Raw genomic sequence first — 27,734 nt, 5'->3', positions numbered from 1 at the left:
AGCTTTGATGCAGCCATCCTCTTCTTGTGGTGCAACCAGGAAGTAAACAGCTCTGGTCATGTGACAATTTACACTAAACATGTGACACTGCACATCTTTCATTGAGACCCTTTATTAGTTCAATATTTGCTGGAAATGCATTGATAGATCATTCAGTAACATTTTTAGAGCCTTATAACTGAAAATGTTTTTTACGGTCACTATTGAGACCAATGGGATTAAATAGGTTAATGAAAGCATCAAGGAAGAGTCTCAGTCTTTGAACCACACAATAGATTACGAGACAAAACAGAAATAATGAATGACTCAGCTGACACGTGTTTAAATGTCATTTTAATTCAATCATTTTTTGTTACAGAACGACACACTTATGATACAGGATGGCTATTTGCACATAAGACAAATATGTTAATTGTAGTAGAATAAGCATGAGATGGTTTGACAGTAACTAACAAATTACTTTTTTACTGTGGCTTTTCACCAAGGGGAATGACAAACATGTCATTAATACTGGAAAAAAAGAATGAGAACAAAGTTACCACTTAAATCCCTTATTCAACATTTAAATGCTTGGCGTATGAGGACATCATCGGAGTCAGAATTTTATGAGAAATCTATGTTCCCATTCCCTCATGAGAATCTCCTATCCTTCTACAGATTTCTGGGATATATTACGGATACAAGTACGTCATGGTAGTTTGAGAAAAATAAAACTACCTAAAAACAACAGAGAAACAAATAAAGGTAGCACATGTTTAAAGAATGATACTGGAATAAATTAAATAACACAAAACTACATTAGAGAGCCAATGCTTTGTCAATTGTATGTTCAATACACATGCAGGAGAAAAGCAAAACCAAAATGAGAGGACTGTAATAAATACAAGACTATCACACTTAGAACTGCAAGACCACGTAAGCCTACGTCTTTGTCAAGGTTGTTTTTATATGAAACATTGACACATATATAGCTTCATGATATAGCCTTTAAATATGTTAAATGTATGTGTTGTTGACTGACAAGTCTTCTTTTATAATCCACGTGTTCACTTAACATAATCTCATGTCTATCACTCATTGTAGTATACCCTTCATTCAATATTGGCTGAGATGATGGCAAAATGCCGAGTTTATAACGGGCACAAGTGTCAGACAGGTGAATTATTATGAAGAAAGATCAGGTGCATTAACCTGAATTGTTTTGTAATCACACAACTCACAAACCCTTTTTCCTCTTATGCCACCTTACATATTAAGAAACAAACATACATTGATTCCATTACAGATTTTGGTCACATTGTCATTCTCACAGAGGAGAGTGGGGTATGTTGAGCCATTTTTTACATTCAGCCTCACTACAGTAATATGGTATTCTTTGTAACAAAGATATCTACATATATTTCAGGATGTTGTGTATCCCTGGAAATAATCATAATTCATGTAAACATAACAGTTTTAAAAACATAATTTGTCCKAAAAAATTGGTCTCTTTGCACAACTTATCCAAGAATAAATTGAGCATAGGGATAAAGTAAGTTGAGCCACCTTGGGATAAGTCGGTGTAGGTGCCCTGTGACAGTGGGTGATGGTGCTGGTTGGTCAAAGTTTAATTCATGGAATGGGGGTGAGGTATATTGTACTGTAAATTTTAAATGTATGCCTATATTCAGATATAGATGGATCTGTTAAATATGACTTACCCTTGCATTTCTTGACAAGTTGTCTGGGACAGTGATATTGTTTAGATGTGCCAATTCGTAGGCAAGTTCTCTGCATTTCAGGCTACTAAAGCCCATGAAGCTGGTCCGCAATATTCTTTATATGTTTAGCAAGCTCAGACTCCATGTCATCAGATACGACCTTGTGTGTCTCTGCTACTCTATCACAGCCTCTCTTTCACACAGGTACATGTTTGTTTTCATTTTTGTCAATGTACCTCTTCAGTGTCATTCAGTACATTTGTTCATCCCTTGGTGCTTCTGGAATGGACTTCTTCCCTTCTCTCACTTCCTTGGCTGCTCTCTCAGGGACCTGAAGGGYGGCTGGATCCCTGCATGTTTTACATTTGTATACACAGGGAATGATTAGGTCTGCTCTATAACAATACAAATGCAGTATATTGAGTTCATATGCATGACACATTGCAAAAATACTATGCATATTATGCATAAAACTGACTAAATGTAATCATAATCTGTATGGGGTATGGTGGCCAATGGCTCAATTTACCCCAAGGCAAACATGTTTACTATATTAGCCCACACAGGTACAAGGATGCGTTTTCATGCTAGGTTTAGGACCTCATATTGTAGCTTATAGAGACCCCAACTGATATACAAAACAATCCACCTTGGTTTAGATACAAGCTGCATGAAACCTATAACACAATACATTCATTTGCCCTAACTTGCTTACCACTTTTTCCATGTGTTTTTTTCTTTCACAGACTCCATGAAATGACGACCTCTTCCTTAATATTTGGTCACATGGTACATTTTGTGTATGGTTTCCTAGAAACAAGGAGTAGCTCAACTACCCTTCGGCTCAACTTACCCCACTCTCCTCTACGTATTAAATTCAATCAAAGTGCTTTTAATATCCTTTAATATTGTTGTGGTTGACATCTTGAAAATGCCAACAGAACAACTTCAGTTAAGAAGTTCATATAGGCTAGGCCTAGACCTTCCCTTAGTTTCTCAGGGCCAGTTGAACGTCCTCCCAGTAATCTGATAAAACTTCTGATTGAAGGGGTGGAAGAACTTCCTTAGTTTGGCCACCACTGAGGGGTCCACCTCAGGGTGGATGCGCCCCTTGCTGCCTGCCAGGCACTTGTTGAAGACATTGTTAAATCGCAGGCAGTAAAATCCCCTGGTGGCATTGAAATACAGGTTATACCGGCTGATCCTGGAGGGGAGGTTGAGGAAGCGCTCGACGAGCTGCAGCTCAGGCAGCGGGTCTGTGATCAGACGGTCACCGTCCACAATGTGAAAATGTTCCACGGGGAAGTACTTCAGCCAGCGTTCCAAGTGCTTGGTGTAAATGCTGGTCCGTACTGCCTTATACTTTGTGTTCACATCACACGTGTTGCCGTCGATGGCCAGCTTCTCAAACTTGTGGTAGGTCTTGTTCTTGCGCTCCTTGCCCTCCAGCACCTGTGTGTAGTCGGACACAGCTCTGGTGGTGGGCTCYCGCACYATYATCAYCAGCTTGATGGAGGAGTTCATCTTGAAGATGCGTTCGGGGACCTCRTCTGTGATGAAGTAGGCGGGGCTCTTCTCAATGGTGATCTGYTGSYGGAAYGAGAAGGGCATCTTCTCCCGGTACCAGTCGATGCCCCGGGCGTAGTTCTGMTCGTTGTCAAAGAAGTGGATCTCCTGCGAGGCCTTGACCACCGCCGGGTGCAGGTTGAGCATCTCCAGCAGGGCGCGCGTGCCCCCCTTGCGCACCCCGATGATGATGGCCCGGGGCAGTTGCTGTACCAGGTTGTGCAGGCGGATCTGCTCTTTGGTGGCATTGCCCTTGCGGATCTCGTGGAGCAGACCACGCTTATACTGCAGGGTCCGGAGAGGGATCTGCTCCGGCAGGTGAGGAGGGCCCAGTCTGCTCTCTATTGGGCAAATAGGCTGCAGCCTGGAGGAGACATTTAGTTATATATAATAATTTCATCAGTAAACTTTAGAGCACTTTAGAATTATCTTTAAACACATTGTTAAATACTATGAAGTCTTATCATAATCTAATCATATATGATCAAGATTTTGATATTTTAAAAATATATTAGATTATTTATATAAACTAAAATCATTCAATACTTGACATTCAACAGGCATTGCTTTCAGCAAACGACGTACCTATCCAAGCTCCCAACCCTGGCCACTAGATAGAGGAGACTCCCGATAGCAAGGCTGCCCAACAAGAAGAGCTTCTGTCTCAGCAACGCCTGCTGTTTGAATAGCATGGCCCTCCATCAATCTTCAGGACTGCGTCTTCAGCCTGGGGACGGGAGAGCAGAGCACATAAACCACTAATCACTGGCGAGGAGAGAGACAGAATAATGTTTATTAACACACACTCAATCAAGTCTTACAAGTGATTAAGCCAAACTCACAGGAGCCTGCAAAGTGCTGCAGTGCCATTAGAGCAGACGGCTGGGGTTTATTCATTAGTCCGGTTCCGTTTTAAAACGTTTTGTCTGTTGCAAAACGTTATGCAACAGAAACCATTTACTCCAAATGTAAAACGTTTTCCAACAAAAAAGATAGTTTCTATTGGGCAAATTCAGGTAGGTCCCTCCCCGTTTGGTTTCGTTTGGTTCGTAGAGTAAACAGTAAACGGTTTATATATATATATACAGTACCAGTCAAAAGTTTGGACACACTCACCCGTTCAAGGATTTTTCTTTATTTTTACTATTTTCTACATTGTAGAATAATTGTGCAGACATCAAAACTAGGAAAAACACATATCGAATCATGTAATAACCAAAAAAGTGTTAAACAAATCTAAATATATTTTAGATTTTAGATTCTTCAAATTAGCCACCCTTTGCCTTGATGACAGCTTTGCACACTATTGGCATTCTCTCAACCAGCTTCACGAGGAACACTTTTCCAACAGTCTTGAAGGAGTTCCCACATATGCTGAGTGTCACGTTCTGACCCTAGTTGTTTTGTTATTTCTTTGTTTTAGTGTGGTCAGGGCATGAGTTGGGTGGGTTGTCTATGTTCGTTTTTCTATGATTTTCTATTTCTGTGTTTGGCCTGATATGGTTCTCAATCAGAGGCAGCTGTCAATCGTTGTCCCTGATTGAGAACCATATTTAGGTAGCCTGTTTTCTAGTGTGTTTTGTGGGTGGTTATTTTCAGTCTTTGTGTGTCTGCACCAGACAGAACTGTTTTCGGTTGTTTCTGTTATGCTGGTGAATGAGGACCCAAAAGCGACGTAATAGTAACAGAGTCTTTATTCCAGTATAAAACAAATAATGATTCTCCTGGAAATCCAAAACAGGAAACTGAAATCCTCTCGTCAAAAGAGAGGAACGACTGCAGGTCGCTTCAGGAAGGCACTGGCCGTAGCTGACCTAGACACCTGCTCACACGCAGCATCTGAAGAAGGCAAAGAACACGACAGGGCGGAACAAGGACACAGGAACAGCAAACATCAAACAAGAATCCGACAAGGACAGAAGCGGAAAACAGAGGGAGAAATAGGGATCTAATCAGAGGGCAAAATAGGGACAGGGTGGAAAGAGTAAATGAGGTCGTTAGGAGAATGAGAAACAGCTGGGAGCAGGAACGGAACGATGAGAGAGAGAGAGCGGGAGAGGGAGAGAGGAGAGGAGAGAGAGAGAGAAAGAGAAAGAACCTAATAAGACCAGCAGAGGAAGCACAGGGACAAGACATGATAATCAATGACAAAACATGAACAGTACCCCCCACTCACCGAGCGCCTCCTGGCGCACTCGAGGAGGAACCCTGGCGGCAACGAAGGAAATCATCAATCAACGAACGGTCCAGCACGTCCCGAGATGGAACCCAACTCCTCTCCTCAGGACCGTAACCCTCAATCCCTAAGTACTGGTGACCACGTCCCCGAGAACGCATGTCCATGATCCTCCGTACCTTGTAAATAGGAGCGCCCTCGACAAGGAGCGGGGGGGGGGGGGGAAGACGAACGGGAGCGCGAAGAAAAGGCTTGACACAAGAGACATGGAAGACAGGGTGGACGCGACGAAGATGTCGCGAGAAAAGCAGTCGCACAGCGACAGGATTGACGACCTGAGAGACACGGAACGGACCAATGAACCGCGGAGTCAACTTGCGAGAAGCTGTCGTAAGGGGAAGGTTACGAGTGGAAAGCCACACTCTCTGACCGCGACAATACCTAGGACTCTTAATCCTACGTTTATTGGCGGCTCTCACAGTCTGCGCCCTGTAACGGCAAAGTGCAGACCTGACCCTCCTCCAGGTGCGCTCACAACGTTGGACAAAAGCCTGAGCGGAGGGAACGCTGGACTCGGCGAGCTGGGACGAAAACAGAGGAGGCTGGTAGCCAAGACTACTCTGAAACGGGGATAGCCCGGTAGCAGACGAAGGAAGCGAGTTGTGAGCGTACTCAGCCCAGGGGAGCTGTTCTGCCCAAGACGCAGGGTTTCGAAACGAAAGGCTGCGTAAAATGCGACCAATCGACTGATTGGCCCTTTCTGCTTGACCGTTAGACTGGGGATGAAACCGGAAGAGAGACTGACGGAAGCACCAATCAAACGACAGAACTCCCTCCAAAACTGTGACGTGAATTGCGCCTCTGTCTGAAACGGCGTCTAACGGGAGGCCATGAATTCTGAACACATTCTCAATGATGATTTGTGCCGTCTCCTTAGCGGAAGGAAGCTTAGCGAGGGGAATGAAATGTGCCGCCTTAGAGAACCTATCGATAACCGTAAGAATCACAGTCCTCCCCGCAGACGAAGGCAGACCGGTAATAAAGTCTAAGGCGATGTGAGGACCATGGTCGAGAAGGAATGGGAAGCGGTCTGAGACGACCGGCAGGAGGAGAGTTACCCGACTTAGTCTGCGCGCAGTCCGAACAAGCAGCCACGAAACGGCGCGTGTCCCGCTCCTGAGTAGGCCACCAAAACCGCTGGCGAATAGAAGCAAGCGTACCCCGAACGCCGGGGTGGCCAGCAACTTGGCAGAGTGAGCCCACTGAAGAACAGCCAGACGAGTAGAGACAGGAACGAACAGAAGGTTACTAGGACAAGCGCGCGGCGACGCAGTGTGAGTGAGTGCTTGCTTTACCTGTCTCTCAATTCCCCAGACAGTCAACCCGACAACACGCCCTTCAGGGAGAATCCCCTCGGGGTCGGTAGAAGCCACAGAAGAACTAAAGAGACGGGATAAGGCATCAGGCTTGGTGTTCTTATTTCCCGGACGATAGGAAATCACGAACTCGAAACGAGCAAAAAAACAACCGCCAACGAGCTTGACGTGCATTAAGTCGTTTGGCCGAACGGATGTACTCAAGGTTCTTATGGTCAGTCCAAACGACAAAAGGGACGGTCGCCCCCTCCAACCACTGTCGCCATTCGCTATGGCTAAGCGGATGGCGAGCAGTTCGCGGTTACCCACATCATAGTTGCGTTCCGATGGCGACAGGCGATGAGAAAAGTAAGCGCAAGGATGGACCTTATCGTCAGACTGGAAGCGCTGAGACAGAATGGCTCCCACGCCCACCTCTGAAGCGTCAACCTCGACAATGAATTGTTTAGTGACGTCAGGAGTAACAAGGATAGGGCGGATGTAAAACGCTTCTTGAGGAGATCAAAAGCTCCCTGGGCGGAACCGGACCACTTAAAGCAAGTCTTGACAGAAGTCAGAGCTGTGAGAGGGGCAGCCACTTGACCGAAATTACGAATGAAACGCCGATAGAAATTAGCGAAACCGAGAAAGCGCTGCAACTCGACACGTGACTTAGGAACGGGCCAATCGCTGACAGCCTGGACCTTAGCGGGATCCATCTGAATGCCTTCAGCGGAAATAACAGAACCGAGAAAAGTGACAGAGGAGACATGAAAGGCGCACTTCTCAGCCTTCACGTAGAGACAATTCTCTAAAAGGCGCTGGAGTACACGTCGAACGTGCTGAACATGAATCTCGAGTGACGGTGAAAAAATCAGGATATCGTCAAGGTAAACGAAAACAAAAATGTTCAGCATGTCTCTCAGTACATCATTAACTAATGCCTGAAAGACAGCTGGAGCATTAGCGAGACCGAACGGCAAGAACCGCGTATTCAAAATGCCCTAACGGAGTGTTAAACGCCGTCTTCCACTCGTCCCCCTCTCTGATGCGTACGAGATGGTAAGCGTTACGAAGGTCCAACTTAGTAAAGAAACCTGGCTCCCTGCAAAATCTCGAAGGCTGACGACATAAGGGGAAGCGGATAACGATTCTTAACCGTTATGTCATTCAGCCCTCGATAATCCACGCAGGGGCGCAGAGTACCGTCCTTCTTCTTAACAAAGAAAAATCCCGCTCCGGCGGGAGAGGAAGAAGGCACCACGGTACCGGCGTCGAGAGAAACAGACAGATAATCCTCGAGAGCCTTACGTTCGGGAGCCGACAGAGAGTATAGTCTACCCCGAGGGGGAGTGGTCCCCGGAAGGAGATCAATACAACAATCATACGACCGGTGAGGAGGAAGGAGCTGGCTCTGGACCGACTGAAGACCGTGCGCAGATCATGATATTCCTCCGGCACTCCTGTCAAATCACCAGGTTCCTCCTGAGTAGAAGGGGACAGAAGACACAGGAGGGATAGCAGACATTAAACACTTCACATGACAAGAAACGTTCCAGGATAGAATAGAATTACTAGACCAATTAATAGAAGGATTATGACATACTAGCCAGGGATGACCCAAAACAACAGGTGTAAAAGGTGAACGAAAAATCAAAAAGGAAATGGTCTCACTGTGGTTACCAGATACAGTGAGGGTTAAAGGTAGTGTCTCACATCTGATACTGGGGAGAAGACTACCATCTAAGGCGAACATGGGCGTGGGCTTCCCTAACTGTCTGAGAGGAATGTCATGTCTCCGAGCCCATGCTTCGTCCATAAAACAACCCTCAGCCCCAGAGTCTATCAAGGCACTGCAGGAAGCAGCCGAACCGGTCCAGCGTAGATGGACCGACAAGGTAGTACAGGATCTTGATGGAGAGACCTGAGTAGTAGCGCTCACCAGTAGCCCTCCGCTTACTGATGAGCTCTGGCTTTTACTGGACATGACATGACAAAATGTCCAGCAGAACCGCAATAGAGGCAAAGGCGGTTGGTGATTCTCCGTTCCCTCTCCTTAGTCGAGATGCGAATACCTCCCAGCTGCATGGGCTCAGTCTCTGAGCCGGTGGGAGGAGATGGTTGAGATGCGGAGAGGGGAAACACCGTTAACGCGAGCTCTCTTCCACGAGCTCGGTGACGAAGATCTACCCGTCGTTCTATGCGGATGGCGAGTGCAATCAAAGAGTCCACGCTGGAAGGAACCTCCCGGGAGAGAATCTCATCCTTAACCTCAGCGTGGAGTCCCTCCAGAAAACGAGCGAGCAACGCCGGCTCGTTCCAGTCACTGGATGCAGCAAGAGTGCGAAACTCTATAGAGTAATCCGTTATGGATCGATCACCTTGACATAGGGAAGCCAGGGCCCTGGAAGCCTCCTTCCCAAAAACAGAACGATCAAAAACCCGTATCATCTCCGCTTTAAAGTTCTGATAATCGTTAGAACACTCAGCCCTTGCCTCCCAGATAGCTGTGCCCCACTCCCGAGCCCGACCAGTAAGGAGTGATATGACATAAGCGATCCGAGCTCTCTCACTAGAGTACGTGTTGGGCTGGAGAGAGAACACAATATCACACTGGGTGAGAAAAGAGCGACACTCAGTGGGCTGCCCAGAGTAACATGGTGGGTTATTAACCCTAGGTTCCGGAGACTCGGAAGACCAGGAAGTAGCTGGTGGCACGAGACGAAGACTCTGAAACTGTCCAGAGAGATCGGAGACCTGAGCGGCCAGGGTCTCAACGGCATGACGAGCAGCAAACAATTCCTGCTCGTGTCTGCCGAGCATTGCTCCCTGGAACTCGACGGCAGTGTTGAGAGAATCCATAGTCGCTGGGTCCATCTTGGTCGGATTCTTCTGTTATGCTGGTGAATGAGGACCCAAAAGCGACGTAATAGTAACAGAGTCTTTATTCCAGTATAAAACAAATAATGATTCTCCTGGAAATCAAAACAGGAAACTGAAATCCTCTCGTCAAAAGAGAGGAACGACTGCAGGTCGCTTCAGGAAGGCACTGGCCGTAGCTGACCTAGACACCTGCTCACACGCAGCATCTGAAGAAGGCAAAGAACACGACAGGGCGGAACAAGGACACAGGAACAGCAAACACAAAACAAGAATCCGACAAGGACAGAAGCGGAAAACAGAGGGAGAAATAGGGAATCTAATCAGAGGGCAAAATAGGGGACAGGTGTGAAAGAGTAAATGAGGTCGTTAGGAGAATGAGAAACAGCTGGGAGCAGGAACGGAACGATAGAGAGAGAGAGAGCGGGAGAGGGAGAGAGGGAGGAGGAGAGAGAGAGAGAAAGAGAAAGAACCTAATAAGACCAGCAGAGGGAAGCACAGGGACAAGACATGATAATCAATGACAAAACATGACAGTTTCTTTGTTATTTTGTTATTCAGTGTTCTGTTTTGATGATTATTAAACGTCATGAACACTTACCACGCTGCACCTTGGTCCTCACCTTCTTCCACCGACGACAGCCGTTACACTGAGCACTTGCTGGCTGCTTTTCCTTCACTCTGCGGTCCAACTCATCCCAAACCATCTCAATTGGGTTGAGGTCGGGTGATTGTGGAGGCAGCACTCCATCACTCGCCTTGGTCAAATAGCCCTTACACAGCCTGGATGTGTGTTTTGTGTCATTGTCCTGTTAAAAAATAAATGATAGTCCCACTAACTGCAAACCAGATGGGATGGCGTATCGCTGCAGAATTCTGTGGTAGCCATGCTGGTTAAGTGTGCCTTGATTTCTAAATAAATCACAGACGGTGTCACCAGCAAAGCACCCCCACACCATCACACCTCCTCCTCCATGCTTCACGGTGGGAACCACACATAAGGAGATCATGCGTTCACCTACTCTGCATCTCACAAAAACACGGCGGTTGGAACAAAAAATCTCAAATCAGGCCAAAGGACAGATTTCCACCAGTCTAATGTCCATTGCTCGTGTTACTTGGCCCAAGCAAGTCTCTTCTTCTTATTGGTGCCCTTTATTAGAGGTTTCCTTACAGAAACTCGACGAGCAAGGCCTGATTCACGCAGTCTCCTCTGAACAGTTGATGTTGAGATGTGTCTGTTACGTGAACTCTGTGAAGCATTTATTTGGGCTGCAATCTGAGGTCCTGTTAACTCTAATGAACTTATCCTCTGCAGCAGATGTAACTCTGGGTCTTCCCTCTGGGTCTTCCTTTCCTATGGTGGTCAACTTGAAAGCCATTTTCATCATAACACTTGATGGTTTTTGCGACTGCATTTGAAGAAACTTTCAAAGTTCTTGAAATGTTCTGGACTGACTGACCTTCATGTCTTAAAGTAGTGATGGACTGTCATTTCTCTTTGCTTATTTGAGTTGTTCTTGCCATAATATGGTATTTTACCAAATAGGGTTATCTTCTGTATACCACCCCTACCTTGTCACAACACAACTGATTGGCTCAAACGCATTAAGAAGGAAAGAAATTCCACAAATTAGCTTATAACAAGGCACACCTGTTAATTGAAATGCATTCCAGGTGACTACCTCATGAAGCTGAATGAGAGAATGCCAAGAGTGTGCAAAGCTGTCATCCAGGCAAAGGATGGCTACTTTGAAGAATCTCAAATATAAAATATATTTTGATTTGTATAACACTTTTTTTGTTACTACATGATTTCATAGTTTTGATGTCTTCACTATTATTCTACAATGTAGAAAATAGTAAAAATAAAGAAAACCCCTGGAATGTCCAAACTTTTGACTGGTACTGGTATATATATATATATATATATATATATATATATATAGTTAAATTAGCTAGAATAAGATCAAGTTTAACTTTCTAGATTACTGTGACTTCCATTCAATTATAACGTTTCAGAGGATTGAGGAGCTAAAGAAAAACCAGCAGTCTAGAATACATACTGTAAATTGGTGCCACGTGAAAATAGTTCACCTCAAAGAAAGTCTGAAAACAGGATAGAAATGGTATATTTGGATGTTGTTAACTAGATGTTCAAACCATTCTGTCACACACACACACACACACACACACACACACACACACACACACACACACACACACACACACACACACACACACACACACGCACTATCATGTTCTATGAAAAGAAAGCATCACTGTGAGAAGCTGCTGCATAGGAACAAAACAAGAATGATCAAAGGAAACAGAAAAACCTGACCTCAATTCATTGTCGGCTACACTTCATCTACTGTTCCAATCTAGAACAGATCCTAGTGTTCACAACATTATATGTGTGTTTTTTATTTTAGAGCGGAAAGGGATTAATCCCCAGGGCCGAGTTTTGCAAAAAAATATCTATCTTGATTACGGCCATCGAACAGGAGCACATGCATAGAAATAGAATGAATAGAATGTACAAATAATTTACTTGAATGGGGACCCCCATTAAACAAATAACTTACTTGAATGGGGTCTCCCATTATACAAATAATTTACTTGAATGGGGACTCCCATTAAACAAATAATTTACTTGAATGTGGACTCCCATTATACAAATAATTTACTTGAATGGGGTCTCCCATTATACAAATAATTTTCTTGAATGGGGACTCCCATTATACAAATAATTTACTTGAATGGGGACTCCCATTATACAAATAATTTACTTGAATGGGGACTCCTATTATACAAATAATTTACTTGAATTGGGACTCATTCTATTCATTCTGAATTGGGACCCATTCTATTTATTCTATTCCTATCCGGTAGACGAAACCCAGATTGATCATTTTTGAAAAACTGCGCCCAGAGACTACTGTTGGTGCTAATAGTGTAAGATCATCAATAACTATCTGCCTCAGCACATCTCCCTTGTGATTAGCATACAAAATAAAACTGCTGTGTCTTTATCATGTACAGCATGACTCGTTTGACCTTCAATGATGGAAAACTAAAACCTGTTCCCCTGTTAAACCAAGCGGGGGCAGTATTTCATTATCTAAGAATGACATCAAAGTACAGTGACTCTCACAGACATCACTGTTTTTTTTCTACAAGTCTTTTATCCTGCTCCAGGTTGAGACATACTAGTGGTTTTTAGTAGTTGCAGATGTTAGAACAATTATAAGAGGGAGCAGTAGAACACTTGACATTATTGACATTTGACATTTGAGTCTAGAGAGATCATTTTTGCAGGTCTGCAACATACTGATGTTTGTAGGCTTTACAATAGAATGTAACTGCTGTTATGATCAGCAAATGGAAGCCCACTTCCTCCCCAAAGAATAACCACCAACTGACAAATTACACAGCCTTGACTGTTTACCCCTGTGGACCCAGAGAGATCAGTCTCCAAAACCAATTAGCAGATGGCTTAGATCAGTGGTTGACAAACTTTTATAGTGCTGTACCCGTTCAAACATTCAACCTCCAGCTGCGTACCCCCTCTAGCACCAGGGTCAGCACACTCTCAAATGTTGTTTTTTGCCATAATTGTAAGCCTGCCACACACACACACACACACACACTATACAATACATTTATTAAACATAAGAATTAGTGAGTTTTTATCACAACCCGGCTTGTGGGAAGTGACAAAGAGCTCTTATAGGACCAGGGCACAAATAATAAAATAATAATAATCAATCATTTTGCTCTTTATTTAGCCATCTTACATATAAAACCTTATTTGTTCATAAAAAATTGTGAATAACTCCACACAGGTTAATGAGAAGGGTGTGCTTTAAAGGATGCACATAACTCTGCAATGTTGGGTTGTATTGGAGAGAGTCTCAGTCTTAAATAATTTTCCACACACAGTCTGTGCCTGTATTGAATTTTCATGCAAATGAAGGCCGAAAATCCACTCTCACATAGGTACGTGGTTGCAAAGGGCATCAGTGTTTGGATGCCAAGGCAGGATACTCTGAGCGCAGCCCAATCCAGAAATCTGTCAGTGGCTTCTGATTAAATACAATTTTCACAGAACCGCTTGTTGCAATTTCGATGAGGCTCTCTTGTTCTGATATCGATACGTGGACTAGAGGCAGGGCATGAAAGGGATAATGAATCAAGTTGTTTGAGTCGTCTGTTTCGGAAAAGTACCTGCGTAATTGCGCATCCAACTCACTCAGGTGTTTCGCTATATCACATTTGACATTGTCCGTAAGCTTGAGTTCATTTGCACACAAAAAAATCATACAATGATGGAAAGACCTGTGCGTTGTCCTTGTTAATGCAGACAGAGAAGAGCTCCAACTTCTTAATCATAGCCTCAATTTTGTCCTGCACATTGAATATAGTTGTGGAGAGTCCCTGTAATGCTAGATTCAGATCATTCAGGCGAGAAAAAACATCACCAAGATAGGCCAGTCGTGTGAGAAACTCGTCATCATGCAAGCGGTCAGACAAGTGAAAATTATGGTCAGTAAAAGATAACTTTAAGCTCGTCTCTCAACTAAAAAACAAACGTGTCAATACTTTGCCCGTTGATAACCAGCGCACTTCTGTATGTTGTAAAAGCGTTACACGGTCGATGCCCATATCATTGCATAATGCAGAAAATACACAAGAGTTCAGGGGCCTTGCTTTAACAAAGTAAATCATTTTCACTGTAGTGTCCAAAACGTCTTTCAAACTGTCAGGCATTCCCTTGGCAGCAAGAGCCTCTCTGGATGCTGCAGTGTACCCAAGTGGCATTGGGAGCAACTGCTTGCACGCGCGTTATCACTCCACAATGTCTCCCTGTCATGGCTTTTGCGCCATCAGTACAGATACCAACACATCTTGACCACCAAAGTCCATTTGATGTCACAAAGCTGTCCAGTACTTTAAAAATATCCTCTCCTGTTGTCCCGGTTTCCAGTGGTTTGCAGAAGAGGATGTCTTCATTAATTGACCTCCCCCTTAAACGTAACGGACATATACCAGGAGCTGTGCCAGGCCCTCCACGTCTGTTGACTCATCCAGCTGTAACGCATTGAATTCACTGGCTTGTATGCAAAGCAGTAATTGTTTCAAAACATCTCCTGCCATGTCACTGATGTGTCGTGAAACAGTGTTGTTTGATGAAGGCATTGTCTGTATAGTTTTTTGGCCTTTTCCCCCAGCATTATCCCAGCCATATCAACGGCAGCAGGAATAATTAAGTTATCCACAATAGTATGGGCCTCGCCTGTCCTAGCCACTCGGTAGCTCACCATATAAGACGCTTCTAGCCCCTTCTTATTCATGGTACCTGTTGCTTTTATACAGGTCTTACTACTCGAAAGTCATCTTAATTCTCGCTCCAAAAACTGCCGTGGCTTATTTTTCAAATTGGCATGTTTCGTTTCTAAATATCTGCGCAAGAGTGAACGTTTCCCGCGAGAGAGTAACGGTTAATGTGATAGGATGTTCATTATTTGACTAGGCTACCTATATTTGACATTGTGTTGTTATTTTGCTGAACACTAGATGGTTTAATTTTATTTTTGGCAGTGAAACGAGGCTACTAAGGAGAAAAAAAATATACACCCAAAATGTATAGCCCCATTGGAAAATCTAAACGAATTATTTGAATATGTGAATCACATTTTTATTTGGCGTACCTCCGGCGGCATTGCGCATACCCGAGGTTGGGAATAGCCGGCTTAGATCTTCCAAATACAATATGAGGAAGCCCGTTGGATGTAGCAGGGCTTGCAAACTATCACGGATTACCAAAGCAAACCCATCCGCGAGCTGCCCAGTGACGGGGCCTACCAGATTAACTAAATGCCTTCTACGCTTGTTTCGAGGCAAGCAACACTGAACCATGCATGAGAGCAGCAGATGATCCGGACGACTGTGTAATCACGCTCTCCGTAGCCGATGTGAGTAAGACCTTTAAACAGGTTAACATTCACAAGGCCACAAGGCCAGATTACCATCTTAAAGGTCTTACTCGCATCGGCTACGGAGGGCGTGATTACATCGCCCTATAGCACTCACATCTGTTGCCATGAAATGCTTTGAAAGGCTGGTCATGGCTCACATCAACACCATCATCCCTGGACCCACCCTGGACCCACTCAAATCCGCATACCATTCCAGCAGATCCACAGATGATGCAATCTCCATTGCACTCCTCTATTGCACTCCACACTGCCCTCTCCCATCAAGCTCATCACAAAGCTAAGGACCCTGGGACTGAAATATTCCCTCTGCAACTGGATCCTGGACTTCCTGACAGGCCGCCCCCAGGTGGTGAGGGTAGGCAACAACACATCCGCCACTCTAACCCTCAACACAGGCGCCCCTCAGCGGTGCATGCTTAGTCCCCTCCTGTACTCTCTGTTCACCCACGACTACGTTGCCGCGCATCACTCCAACAACATCATTAAGTTTGCTGACGACAGGCCTGATCACCGACAATGATGAGACAGCCTATAGGGAGGTCAGAGACCTGGCAGTGTGGTGCCAGGACATCAACCTCTCCCTCGGCAAGACAAAAAGGAGCTGATCGTGGACTACAGGAAATGGAGGACCGAGCGCCCCCCCCCCATTCACATCAAAGGGGCTGTAGTAAAGTGGGTCGAGAGCTTCAAGTTCCTCTGTGTCTACATCACTAAGGATCTATCATGGTCCACACACACCAACACAGTCATGGGGCACGACAACACCTCTTCCACCTCAAGAGGCTGAAAAGATTTGGCGTGGGCCCTCAAATCATCTACAGCTGCACCATTGAGAGCATCTTGACTGGCTGCATCACCACTTGGTATGGCAACTGCTTGGCATCCAACTGCAAGGACCTACAGAGGGTAGTGGGTACGGCCCAGTACATCACTGGGGCTGAGCTCCCTGCCATCCAGGACTTCTATACCAGGCGGTGTCAGTGAAAGGCCCAAAATGTTTTCAAAGAGTCCAGTCACCCAAGTCCTAGACTGTTCTCTCTGCTACCGCATGTCAAGCGGTATTGATATGCCAAGTCTGGAACCAACAGGACCCTGAACAGATTCTACCCCCAAGCCATAAGACTGCTAAATAGTTAGTTAAATAGTTAACCAAATAGCTACCCAATAGCTACTATCATTGACCTGTTTTGATTTAACTTTATTTAACTCATCACATATGCTGCTGCTACTGTTTATTATCTATTCTGTCGCCTAGTCACTTTATTCCTAGTAAGATGTACATATCTACCTCAATTGCCCCGTGCCACTGCACATCGACTCGCTACTGCTACCCCATGTATATAACCAAGTTATCGTTACTCGTTGTGTATTTATTATTACTTATATTATTATGTGTTATTACTTTCCTATTATTTCTCAAWTTTTTTTTACTCTGCATTGTAGGGAAGGGGTGTTGTCGTGCCACATGTTGTGCTCTGCACTGTAGGAAGCATTTCACTGTTAGTCTACACTTGTTGTTTACAAAGCATGTGACGAATAGCATTTCATTTGATTTAATATAACACATAACAGGCATGTCGAGTGGGCTTTTGACTCTCGCTGTAACTACAAAATAAGTCATATTGCCTTGCCTGGCCTCTAAAGGGACTCTAGCCAAGCAATTGCTATTTTATCAGTCTAACAATATAGGAGAATAAACCCATTTAGCCAGAGGGCCAGTTCAGTCCCCTTGTTTGTGGATTCCCATTTGGAAATGAAATGTTTTTCATTACAGGTGGTATCTTTGAGAGGGCTGGGGAGCGATTCACAGATCTCCTGGGGAGAGCTTTCATTTTAATGGCTCTTTGGTTTATAGAGGGTGTCATTTGCAGAACAATGCTCCTACTTACAATGCTGAAGTTGACTCTCTCAAAATCAATGTACTGTTTTTTGATGTCCCAACCTACTTTAGAGTACACTTAATGTACACCCTTAGAATTCCAGGGTGTCCATTCTTTCCTATCCTCTACTACGTTATGGTCAGGGACAGATGACCTACATTTGACTCAATTGTAGGAAATCTGTGGGAAACATTCCCCTGCTACCCCCATATCTCTAGTAGTCTTACCAAATACTGATGTATTTCAATTCCTTCTATTCACTCAGACTGTTGAATCCACAGTGTTAGTCTAATCGTGTCTGAATTAATTGCCTCTTTCACAGGATGAACCCTGACTTATTTTAGCACTGCAAAGATGTCTGAGAGACTTGTGGTCCAATTAGTTTTAGAGTAGAGTAATGTATCGTAAATTGCCTTTCAGACAAGTTTTCTTGACCCATGTTGTGAACCTCTGCAACATGATCGTGTTTGCGCTTATCAGGACATGTTATATTTACATTTTGGTCATCAAGAGCTAAGAAGAGTTGTGTACTGGCCATATGCGGTTTCTCTATGAATCCCCAGTGTCAACATAAACAGTCAACACTTTATTATGAAATGTATTTTATCAAATATAAAAGTTCTTTACAGATGCTCAGTCTAAAACCTCAAAGAGCAAGCAATGCAGAGGCAGAAGCACAGTGCCTAGTGTGACGGCCCCACCCTGCTCTGCCTTCTGGGTTTTGCTGTGCTTACTTCCTGCAAGAGATTGGTGGGCGGAGCTGGGAGGGTCGTCAGTGCTGATGGGGCACACCTGTGAAAACTCAGCTGTGGCATAAAGTCCCCCCCATACTCAGCAAGATAATCCCTCTCTCCATGCATACCTTTGGTTGTGGCTTCGGCAGTTGACACTTAATTTACTGACCATGCCTCAGCTGATTATTTTTGTGTTTACTTTATTTATGGAATACATTCATTTTGTTATTCCTTTACTCAGTGTGTGGTTTCCCATTGTTAGTTACAATCTTGAGCCAGATTGTAACACTAGGAACAATTCCCAAGAAGGCAGGCACGTAGGCAGAAACTTTGAGGAACACGCTCCAAAGGGGTGGCCAGTATTCTTCTGACTGTACTTTAGTATTACATTGCCATCAGAAAGTATTCATACCCCTTGACTTATTGTACATTTTGTTGTGTTACAGCCTGAATTCAAAAAGGATTAAATAGATTTTTGTACTACACCTTTACACAAAATACCCCATAACAACAGCACAAACATGTTTTCAAATGTATTGAGAATGAAATGCAAAAATATCGAATTTACATAAATATTCACACCGCTATGCTATGACAATCCAATTTGTGCTCAGGTGCATCCAATTTCCCATGATCATCCTTGAGATGTCGCTACAACTTGATTGGAGAGAGCTGTTAGTGACCATATTACCACCACACCAGCGGTCATGAGTCATGGCGGCAGTCTAATTCCATTGTGATTAGGCTTCTCCAAGCTCTGATGCTGCTGATGGTCATTAGTAGCCTACCAAACTTGCTAACTGCCTGGTACTCAGCCCTCTATTGTCCCTCTAATCACTCTGACATCAATGCAAATGTAATCAAAAATGTAATCAAACATTTCATGAGACCCCATGAGCTCATGTTGCGCAACATTTCTATAGGCTATGCAATTGCGTGAGAAATGTGATGGCCTCTATAAAAAAAAGGAGGATCCCATCAGCTTTCTTATAGGCTAGGCCTAATCTATGTATTTCTCAACTTTCCTAATATTAAGCACATTGCTTCTCTTTACAACAGGAGTGTAGCCTATCTGGCTGGCATGAAAATGAACCATTGGAAAATAATCCCCCATTCGCTATTTAAGTGCATAGATGACATGCACTTTTTTCCGCTGTCCCTGTTTCGAGACAGGTGCATGATAATGGTCCATTCTAAATCAAAACAAATTTCACACATATATGATTTAGTATATGTAAAGACAATTTTAAATCAAGAATAGTCTGATGGGTGACAATATTAAAATATCATTTTCATTTTTGCTGTTTGTTAGGCCTACTCATCTTGACGAAAAGTAAATGTGGACAGTTCTTCCAATATCTTCATGCGCCTCAGAATTGGTTAAGGACACACGCAGTTGCGTCCCAGATGTCTGTCTTCCCTTGTAGCCTGTGAGAAAGACCTGATCACTTGATGGAGAGCCACGTGAGTGAGAGGTGCTTTGGAGCATGCAGCCGGGAGAAGGGAATTATCAGTGGTGGGAAAAGTACCCAATTGACATACTTGAGTAAAAGTATAGGTACCTTAATAGAAAGTTACTCAAGTAAAAGTGAATGTCAGCCACTAAAATACTACTTACATTTACATTTTAGTCATTTAGCAGACGCTCTTATCCAGAGCGACTTACAGTAGAGTGCATACATTTTTTTTTTTTTTTTACATACTGAGACAAGGATATCCCTACCGGCCAAACCCTCCCTACCGGCCAAACCCTCCCTAACCCGGACGACGCTATGCCAATTGTGCGTCGCCCCACGGATCTCCCGGTTGTGGCCGGCTGCGACAGAGCCTGGGCGCGAACCCAGCCCAGCCTGGGCGCGAACCCAGAGACTCTGGTGGCGCAGCTAGCACTGCGATGCAGTGCCCTAGACCACTGCGCCACCCGGGAGATCTACCGACTAAAAGTCTAAATGTAATTAAAAAAATATACTTAAGTTTCAAAATAAAAAGTAAAAGTATAAATCATTTTAAATTCCTTATATTAAACAAAGCAGACGGCACCATTTTCTTGTTTGTAAAATGTACAGATTGCCAGGGGCACACTCCAACAAAAGATGCATTTGTGTTTAGTGAGTCCGCCAGGCCAGAGGCAGTAGGGATGACCAAGTGTTCTCTTGATAAGTGTGTGAATTTAACCATTTTCCTGTCCTGCTAAGCATTCAAAATGTAACGAGTACTTTTGTTTGTCAGGGAAAATGTATGGAGTATAAAGTACAATATTTTCTTTAGGATTGTAGTGGAGTAAAAGTAAAAGTAGTCAAAAATATAAATAGTAAAGTACAGATACCGCCCCAAAATACTTAAGTAGTACTTTAAAGTATTCTTAAGAACTTTACACCACTGGGAATTATAATTATTATATTCAGCCCAAGGACCCAACACTGGCCGCAAAAGGCATGCATTTTTTAGGGGGCATTACGGCCACACAAAGGGAATTTGAGGCATTATCAAGTGCTTGTCAAATTGTGAATGAAAGACTGATGAAGTGTGTACAGCCTGCGCAAAAAAACCAAAGCAGAGCTCATGCCCTTCATGCAACTTTAAAAAAATCATCATTAGAGTCGCATCATGCAGCCTTAGAATGTATAAAAAATCTAAACATATAGCCAAACATTTGTTTCACAAATAAAGTTACATAAATAACTCAAAGTTAAGCATATAGGAGTACCTGTTTCTTTGTTAACCGCTCAGCACAGAATAGCCGCATGTGCACACTTCTTCAAATTGCTTGGAGAAAATATCCTTTCTATTTTATTTAGCTATGTTCAGTTTTATTCTTCATACTATAAAATAATACAAATAATGCCACAGAATTCTAAACAAATCTTGTCTGCTAAATGAACTAGTGTAGCCCACAGCCATATAGCATAGCCAGATCAGGGCCGAACATAAGGACAACTCAGCCTTGAAGATTACTGTTGATTACTGCTGATACAGACATACCCAAGACTACTCAAAGCTGTAGTCGCTGCCAAAGGGGCTTCTACAAAGTATTGACTCGAGTGTGAATACTTATATACATTTTATATTTCTGTATTACATTTTCAATAAATGTGTGAGAATTTCTAAAAACATGTTTTCACTTTCACTGTCATTATGGAGTATTGTGTGTAGATGGGTGACATAAAAAATATATATATTTAATCAATTTTGAGTTCAGGCTGTAACACAACAAAATGTGGATTATGTCAAGGGGTATGAATACTTTCTGAAGGCACTGTATATATAGTCTATAAACGAAGTTAGGAGCACAATAGTCTCAGAAGGCAATCGAGCAGCAGACTCACACAATGTGACCTAAATAAACCAAGATGAGCCTCTGAGATATTCCCTTTGATGGACTTGACAAAGAGAAAAGTTTGAACAATACAGAGTAGAGAGTGTACAGCTACTAGTGACAGAGGGAAACGAAGACTGACATATTTGTTATGCATTTGTAAGCAGGCAGGTCCTTCGAGAGAGAAATGGAATTGTATACAAATAAATTGAACAGCAGCATCAATACACATTTTGAGAAGGAATCACTTTCACCTTGACAATTTTACTAGATTCTGGAAGCAAGTTTATGACAAGATGCATTTATTTTTAGTTCCTCAGTTTTACAAAAAATCTTGCTCTGTCCAACTCTGAGCCAATATGCAGTTTAACAGACAACACAAGGAATTGACATTAATGTATGGGATTCTAGTCTTAAATCTGGTAGTCTCTTGTGTTGATTTTTTTTACATCAAAGCATGGATATCCATAATAAGGCACTCTGATATTTCAGTTCTCGGATAAATAACCTTTTACTCAGTCATTTTACATTTTCTCTCATCTATGCTCCTGACCTTTTGTATACTTTTTAGCCAGTAGTTCAGAAAGTAACGTTCACAAGCCAAAAGTGGTCCCCGAAAATTGCGTACTACATCACATTTGTGCAGACATGTGCACCATGTCATTGCTCCCTCTCTCGCTCTGCTATTTGTGCATCTTGCTAGCTGTCACTSAAATGGAGAGGGGCTGAATCTCATTGGCTGGAACTCAAATTGCTAGGGGGCTAGTCCATGTGTGMGMGMGMGGGGGGGGGGGGGGGGGTGTAGGGAAAATAGCACCGCATAGCTTCCAGTAAACAGTAGGGATGTTACGATACCAGTATCACAATATTTTTCTCTCTTTGGTACTTTAAAAACCTGCTGTATGTAACTGGATGACAACATAATGATGTTTGTTTCCAACAATAGGGCTGTTTTCCTAAAGAAGTCAAATCCACTTCTTGTTTTGTTTCCTTGCCACGATACTAACGAGTATCACAATACTAGTATCGTCCTGGCCCTAGTAAATAGTTGCTTTCAAACTAAGGATTTCATGGCTAATTGAGGTAAGCCAGTAATTCTTCTCATAGATTACGCATGTCTGGACTACACATTGACACATCCAGCCCAAAGCGGGAGGTTTAAAAATTACTTACTAGTCGAAAAAGTTCCAGAGCATGTCTTTAACTGTCTCCGAGCATTCTTACCTCTCAAATATTTATTGTATGCAAATCAGAGATAGAGGAGAGAAAATTTGTTTCCTACATTAATTTTGACTGACATGAGTTCTGAAGTACAGCATAGGCTTCAAAATACAATGTTTTTTTTTTACCACAATGCGTCCTCTGCAATTGCAAATAGCATGGAGATCATTATATGCTACATCGAGTAAATGTTTAATATCCACAGGCTACATAATAACAGTCATTTCAATATAGACTATTGCACCCTATAATAAAGCACTCATATTAGTGTACTGTAGCATGTGCTTATAGACAGTGATACTGCATAAAATCTTGTTGACTTATTAAGGTGCCTGCTGTGTTCTGCTAATTATGTGTACACCGCTACGCTGCTGTTCTAATTCTCAGGACATCATGCTGTGGCCGGGTGGTAAAAATAGATCAGTGCTGCAGTTGGTCTCAGTGGAGTCCATGGATGGTCGTCTGAGATCATAGTAGAACACCTGAGTGGGCCAGTGTTGATAGACAAGCCAGGGAAGACTCCCAGCACCCCCTATCCCCACCCCAACCCGCCCTAGTCTCTGGTCCTGCCTGCCCCCCAACAGCCTCACAGAGTAGGGTCTCAGGGCTACTGGCTGCTAGGCTACTCCCTGTTTGTCACAAGGACCATGAGGACAGACAGTCAGAAGGGCACAGGGACACCTGCAGTAGCAGCAAAAGCAACAGTCAGAAGCTGTGGAGTGTCACATCACATGGATACCGTAAGAACTGTCTAGAGAGACACATTGTCTCTGATCCAAACTATCATGTCAGATCAATACCATTTTCTCCACTTCAAATAAACCATTGGGGAAACAGAATGTCTATGGGATGGAGCGGAACATTAGGAAATGGTAATGATCCACACAAAGAAGTGATATGAGGAACTATTTCCAGGAGGAACATTTTTCCTCAAACGAGTTGTTGTTCACACCCATGAAGCACGCAGCAAATTACTATATTTTATTCAGAATCATGTCCCATCTTGAGTTATGCTCATGTAATGTGACTGCTGAATATTAGAGGCGAAATTCACTTACTTTTGGGGCAAGTACATTGAGTTGAGTGATTTACCTCATACCATTTATTTGTAACACTGCTGCTGGACAAGAGACTACCAATAGAAATGACAGTCTACTTGACACAGGAATAGGAATCTCATTCTCCATAGCTGACAGAAGACTGGGATTAATAGGAATCTCATTCTCCATAGTTGATGGAAGACTGGGATTAATAGGAATCTCATTCTCATAGTTGTATGGAAGACTGGGGATTAATAGGAATCTCTTCTCCTAGCTGAAGAAGACTGGAATTAATAGGAATCTTATCTCCATAAGCTGACAGAGGACTGGGCGGGATTAATAGGAATCTCATTCTCCATAGTTGATGGAAGACTGGATTAATAGGGAATCTTATTCTCCATAGCGACAGAAGACTGGACTTAAAGGAATCTTATTCTCCATAGCTGACAGAAGATATAAAGGAATCTTATCCACAGCTGACAGAAGACTGGATTAAAGGAATCTTAGTCTCCATAGTGAGGTAAGACTGGGATTAATAGGGAATCTTATTCTCCATAAGCTGACAGAAGACTGCGATCAATATGAGATGGCTATTCTCCATAGCTTGACAGCAAGACTGGGATTAAATAGGAATCTTATTCTCCACAGCTGACAGAAGACTGGGATTAATAGGAATCTTATTCTCCATAGCTGACAGAAGACTGGGATTAATAGGAATCTTGTTCTCCATAGCTGACAGAAGACTGGGATTAATAGGAATCTCATTCTCCATAGCTGACAGAAGACTGGGATTGTGCAGTAGTGCACAAGGAAGGATACAGACTATTGATGTAGGCAAAACAACATTCCATCCCATTCATCTGAACATATTCATATACAAACTTTATTGGAACTCTCACATTTCGAAGTGGCTCTTTGTTAATGAAAAAATCCCAATGAAGTTTAATGGAGACAGACTTTGGCGCCATTATTCCATCTAATGCCCAGTAATGCCACCTGAGGACAACGTGGAGGGATGAAAGAGATGAAAAAATACAGAATGGTTATGAATAATTCACCACTGTGTGTGAGGTTTATTATTATTATTGATCTGTATGCTTATGCACTGGGGAATGATTTTACTGTTCTGTTTGCATCCAGCCTCCACCCGAGCCCTTCCACCAGGCTCTCCAAGCCTCCATTTTGTGATATTACACCTACATTATTTATCACCAGCACACTGCATTGGTTTTGTCCTGAACTCTCCTCTGGCACCAACGTGTCTGCGTGCCTCAGTCCGCCCCTGGCTGCAGCCAGCCCAGCTGCCACCCCTCATTGTCCACAGACACACCCCCTCACACACACGCACACACTCACACACACGCTTGCTTGCACGCACACCCCTGCTTGTGCCCATCCAGTGTGTCAGCTTTGAAGCTCTATACCACACTGACATGGACAGTGAATGACCCTATACTCAATAAGTCCACGCTGTGCTGCATTCTGTTAGGGATTTTGTCTCTACATCAAAGGAAATGTAACTTTTCAAAATACATTTCAAAAGTGCTGTTCATGTCCATGGAGAGGATCCCACTCCTCACACTCCAGCTGTATGTGACACAACAGTGAGAGAATTATCAACATGTCATTTGAGGGAAATATACACCAGAGAAGCCATGAACATTGGGATAATGTTATGATTTACATATCAAAAGAAGCAGTTGGTGGCTGCTTTGGCTACACAGTAAAGACAAACACAGTACACAATGGAACATAATAAACTAATATCAAAATGATACACTGAGTATACAAAACATTAAGAACACCTGCTCTTTCCATGACATTGACTGACCAGGTGAAAGCTATGATCCCTTACTGATGTCACTTGTTAAATCCACGTCAATCTGTGTTGATGAAGGGGAGGAGACAGGTTAAATAAGGGTTTTTAACCTCACTGGTGTAGGGGGCAGTATTTTCACGTCCGGATGAAAAGCATGCCAAGAGTAAACTGCCTGCTACTCAGGCCCAGAGGCTAGGATATGCATATTATTAGTATATTTGGATAGAAAACACTCTGAAGTTTCTAAAACTGTTTGAATGATGTCTGTGAGTATAACAGAACTCATATGGCAGGCGAAAACCAGAGAAAAATCCAACCAGGAAGTGGGAAATCTGAGGTTTGTAGTTTTTCAAGTGATTGCCTATCCAATATACTGTGTCTATGGGCTCCGATTGCACTTCCTAAGGCTTCCACTAGATGTCAAAAGTCTTTAGAACGTTGTTTCAGGCTTCTACTATGAAAGGGGAGCGAATAAGAGCTGGTTGAACCAGTGGTCAAGCTGAAAGCCTTAAGTTTAGTCACGCGCGAAGCCGTGAGCACGAGCTCCGTTCCCTTTCATTTCTAAAGACAAAGGAATTGTCCGGTTGGAATATTATTGAATATTTATGATAAAACATCCTAAAGATTGATTCTATACATCATTTGACATGTATCTACAAACTGTAATGGAACTTTTTTGACTTTTCTTCTGGACTTAGTGCCCGCGCCTTGTGCATTTGGATTACTGGTACTAAACGCGCAAACAAAAAGGAGGTATTTGGACATAAAGATGAACTTTATCGAACAAAGCGAACATTTGTTGTCTAACATGGAGACCTGGGAATGCCATCAGATGAAGATCATCAAAGGTAAGTGATTCATTTTAACGCTATTTCTGACTTTTGTGACACCTCTCCTTGGCTGGAAAATGGCTGTATGGTTTGTATGTTAGGCGCTGACCTAACATAATCACATGGTGTGCTTTTGCCGTAAAGCCTTTTTGAAATCTGACACAGTGGTTGCATTAAGGAGAAGTTTATCTTTAATCGTATGTTAAACACTTGTATCTTAGATCAATGTTTATGATGAGTATTTCTGTAATTTGATGTGGCTCTCTGCACTTTCACCGAACGTTTGTTTGAGACAATGCATTTCTGAACATAACGCGCCAATTTCAAATGAGGTTTTTGGACATAAAGATGAATTTTATCGAACAAAACACACATTTATTGTCTAACATGGAAGGTTAGTGATTCATTTAATTGCTATTTCTGACTTTTGTGAGCCCTCTCCTTGGCTGGAAAATGGCTGTATGGTTTTCTGTGACTAGGCGCTGACCTAACATAATCGCATGGTGTGCTTTCGCAGTGAAGCCTTTTTGAAATTGGACACTGTGGTTGGATTTACAAGAAGTTTCTCTTTAAAATGTTGTATAATACTTGTATGTTTGAGGAATTTTAATTATGGGAATTCTGTTGTTTTGAATTTGGCGCCCTGCAATTTCACTGGCTGTTGTCGAGGTGGGACGCTACCGTCCCACTTGTACCTGTAACGGCGTTCCTCTCTCTCTTCATAAGAAGAGGAGGAGTAGTGATCGAACCAAGGCGCAGCGGGTTGTGAATACATGATGAATTTTATTTACAAGACAAAACGAAACAAACATATCTTGAATAAACTAACAAAATAACAAAACGATGTAGACAGACCCGAACAAACGAACTTACATATACACGAAGCACGCTGACACAGGAAACAGACTACATAAACGCACGGAAACAAACCGAAACAATCCCGTATGGTGAACATAAACACAGACACAGAAGACAATCACCCACAAACAAAACATGTGAACACCTACCTAAATATGACTCTCAATCAGAAGAAACGCAAAACACCTGCCTCTAATTGAGAGCCATACCAGGCAACCCAAAACCAACATAGAAACAGACAACATAGAATGCCCACCCAAACTCACGTCCTGACCAACTAACACAACAAAACAACAGAAACAGGTCAGGAACGTGACAAACCCCCCCCTCAAAATGCGTACTCCGAACGCATCACCA

At 43.1% G+C, this 27,734-nt stretch overlaps 1 protein-coding gene across 1 annotated transcript in view; it reads right to left on the bottom strand.

Annotated features, from left to right (window-relative positions):
• Positions 1-314: 314 nt before the first annotated feature.
• Positions 315-27,734, bottom strand: part of LOC111954179 (heparan sulfate glucosamine 3-O-sulfotransferase 5-like) — a 98,471-nt gene continuing 71,051 nt past the window's right edge. Inside the window, exons 2-3 of the mRNA XM_023973704.2 lie at positions 3,852-3,993; positions 315-3,630 (exon numbers count right to left, since the gene is read on the bottom strand). Coding sequence (XP_023829472.1) covers positions 2,697-3,630; positions 3,852-3,958 — 1,041 coding nt within the window. The 5' untranslated portion in view covers positions 3,959-3,993 and the 3' untranslated portion in view covers positions 315-2,696. The remainder of the gene's footprint in view (positions 3,631-3,851; positions 3,994-27,734) is intronic.

The sequence above is a fragment of the Salvelinus sp. IW2-2015 genome, linkage group LG28 (genome assembly GCF_002910315.2).
Source record: "Salvelinus sp. IW2-2015 linkage group LG28, ASM291031v2, whole genome shotgun sequence".
NCBI classification, from domain to species: Eukaryota; Metazoa; Chordata; class Actinopteri; order Salmoniformes; family Salmonidae; genus Salvelinus; species Salvelinus sp. IW2-2015.
Note: the sequence above shows the minus strand (reverse complement) of the source record. Positions and strands in the feature narration are given on the sequence as shown.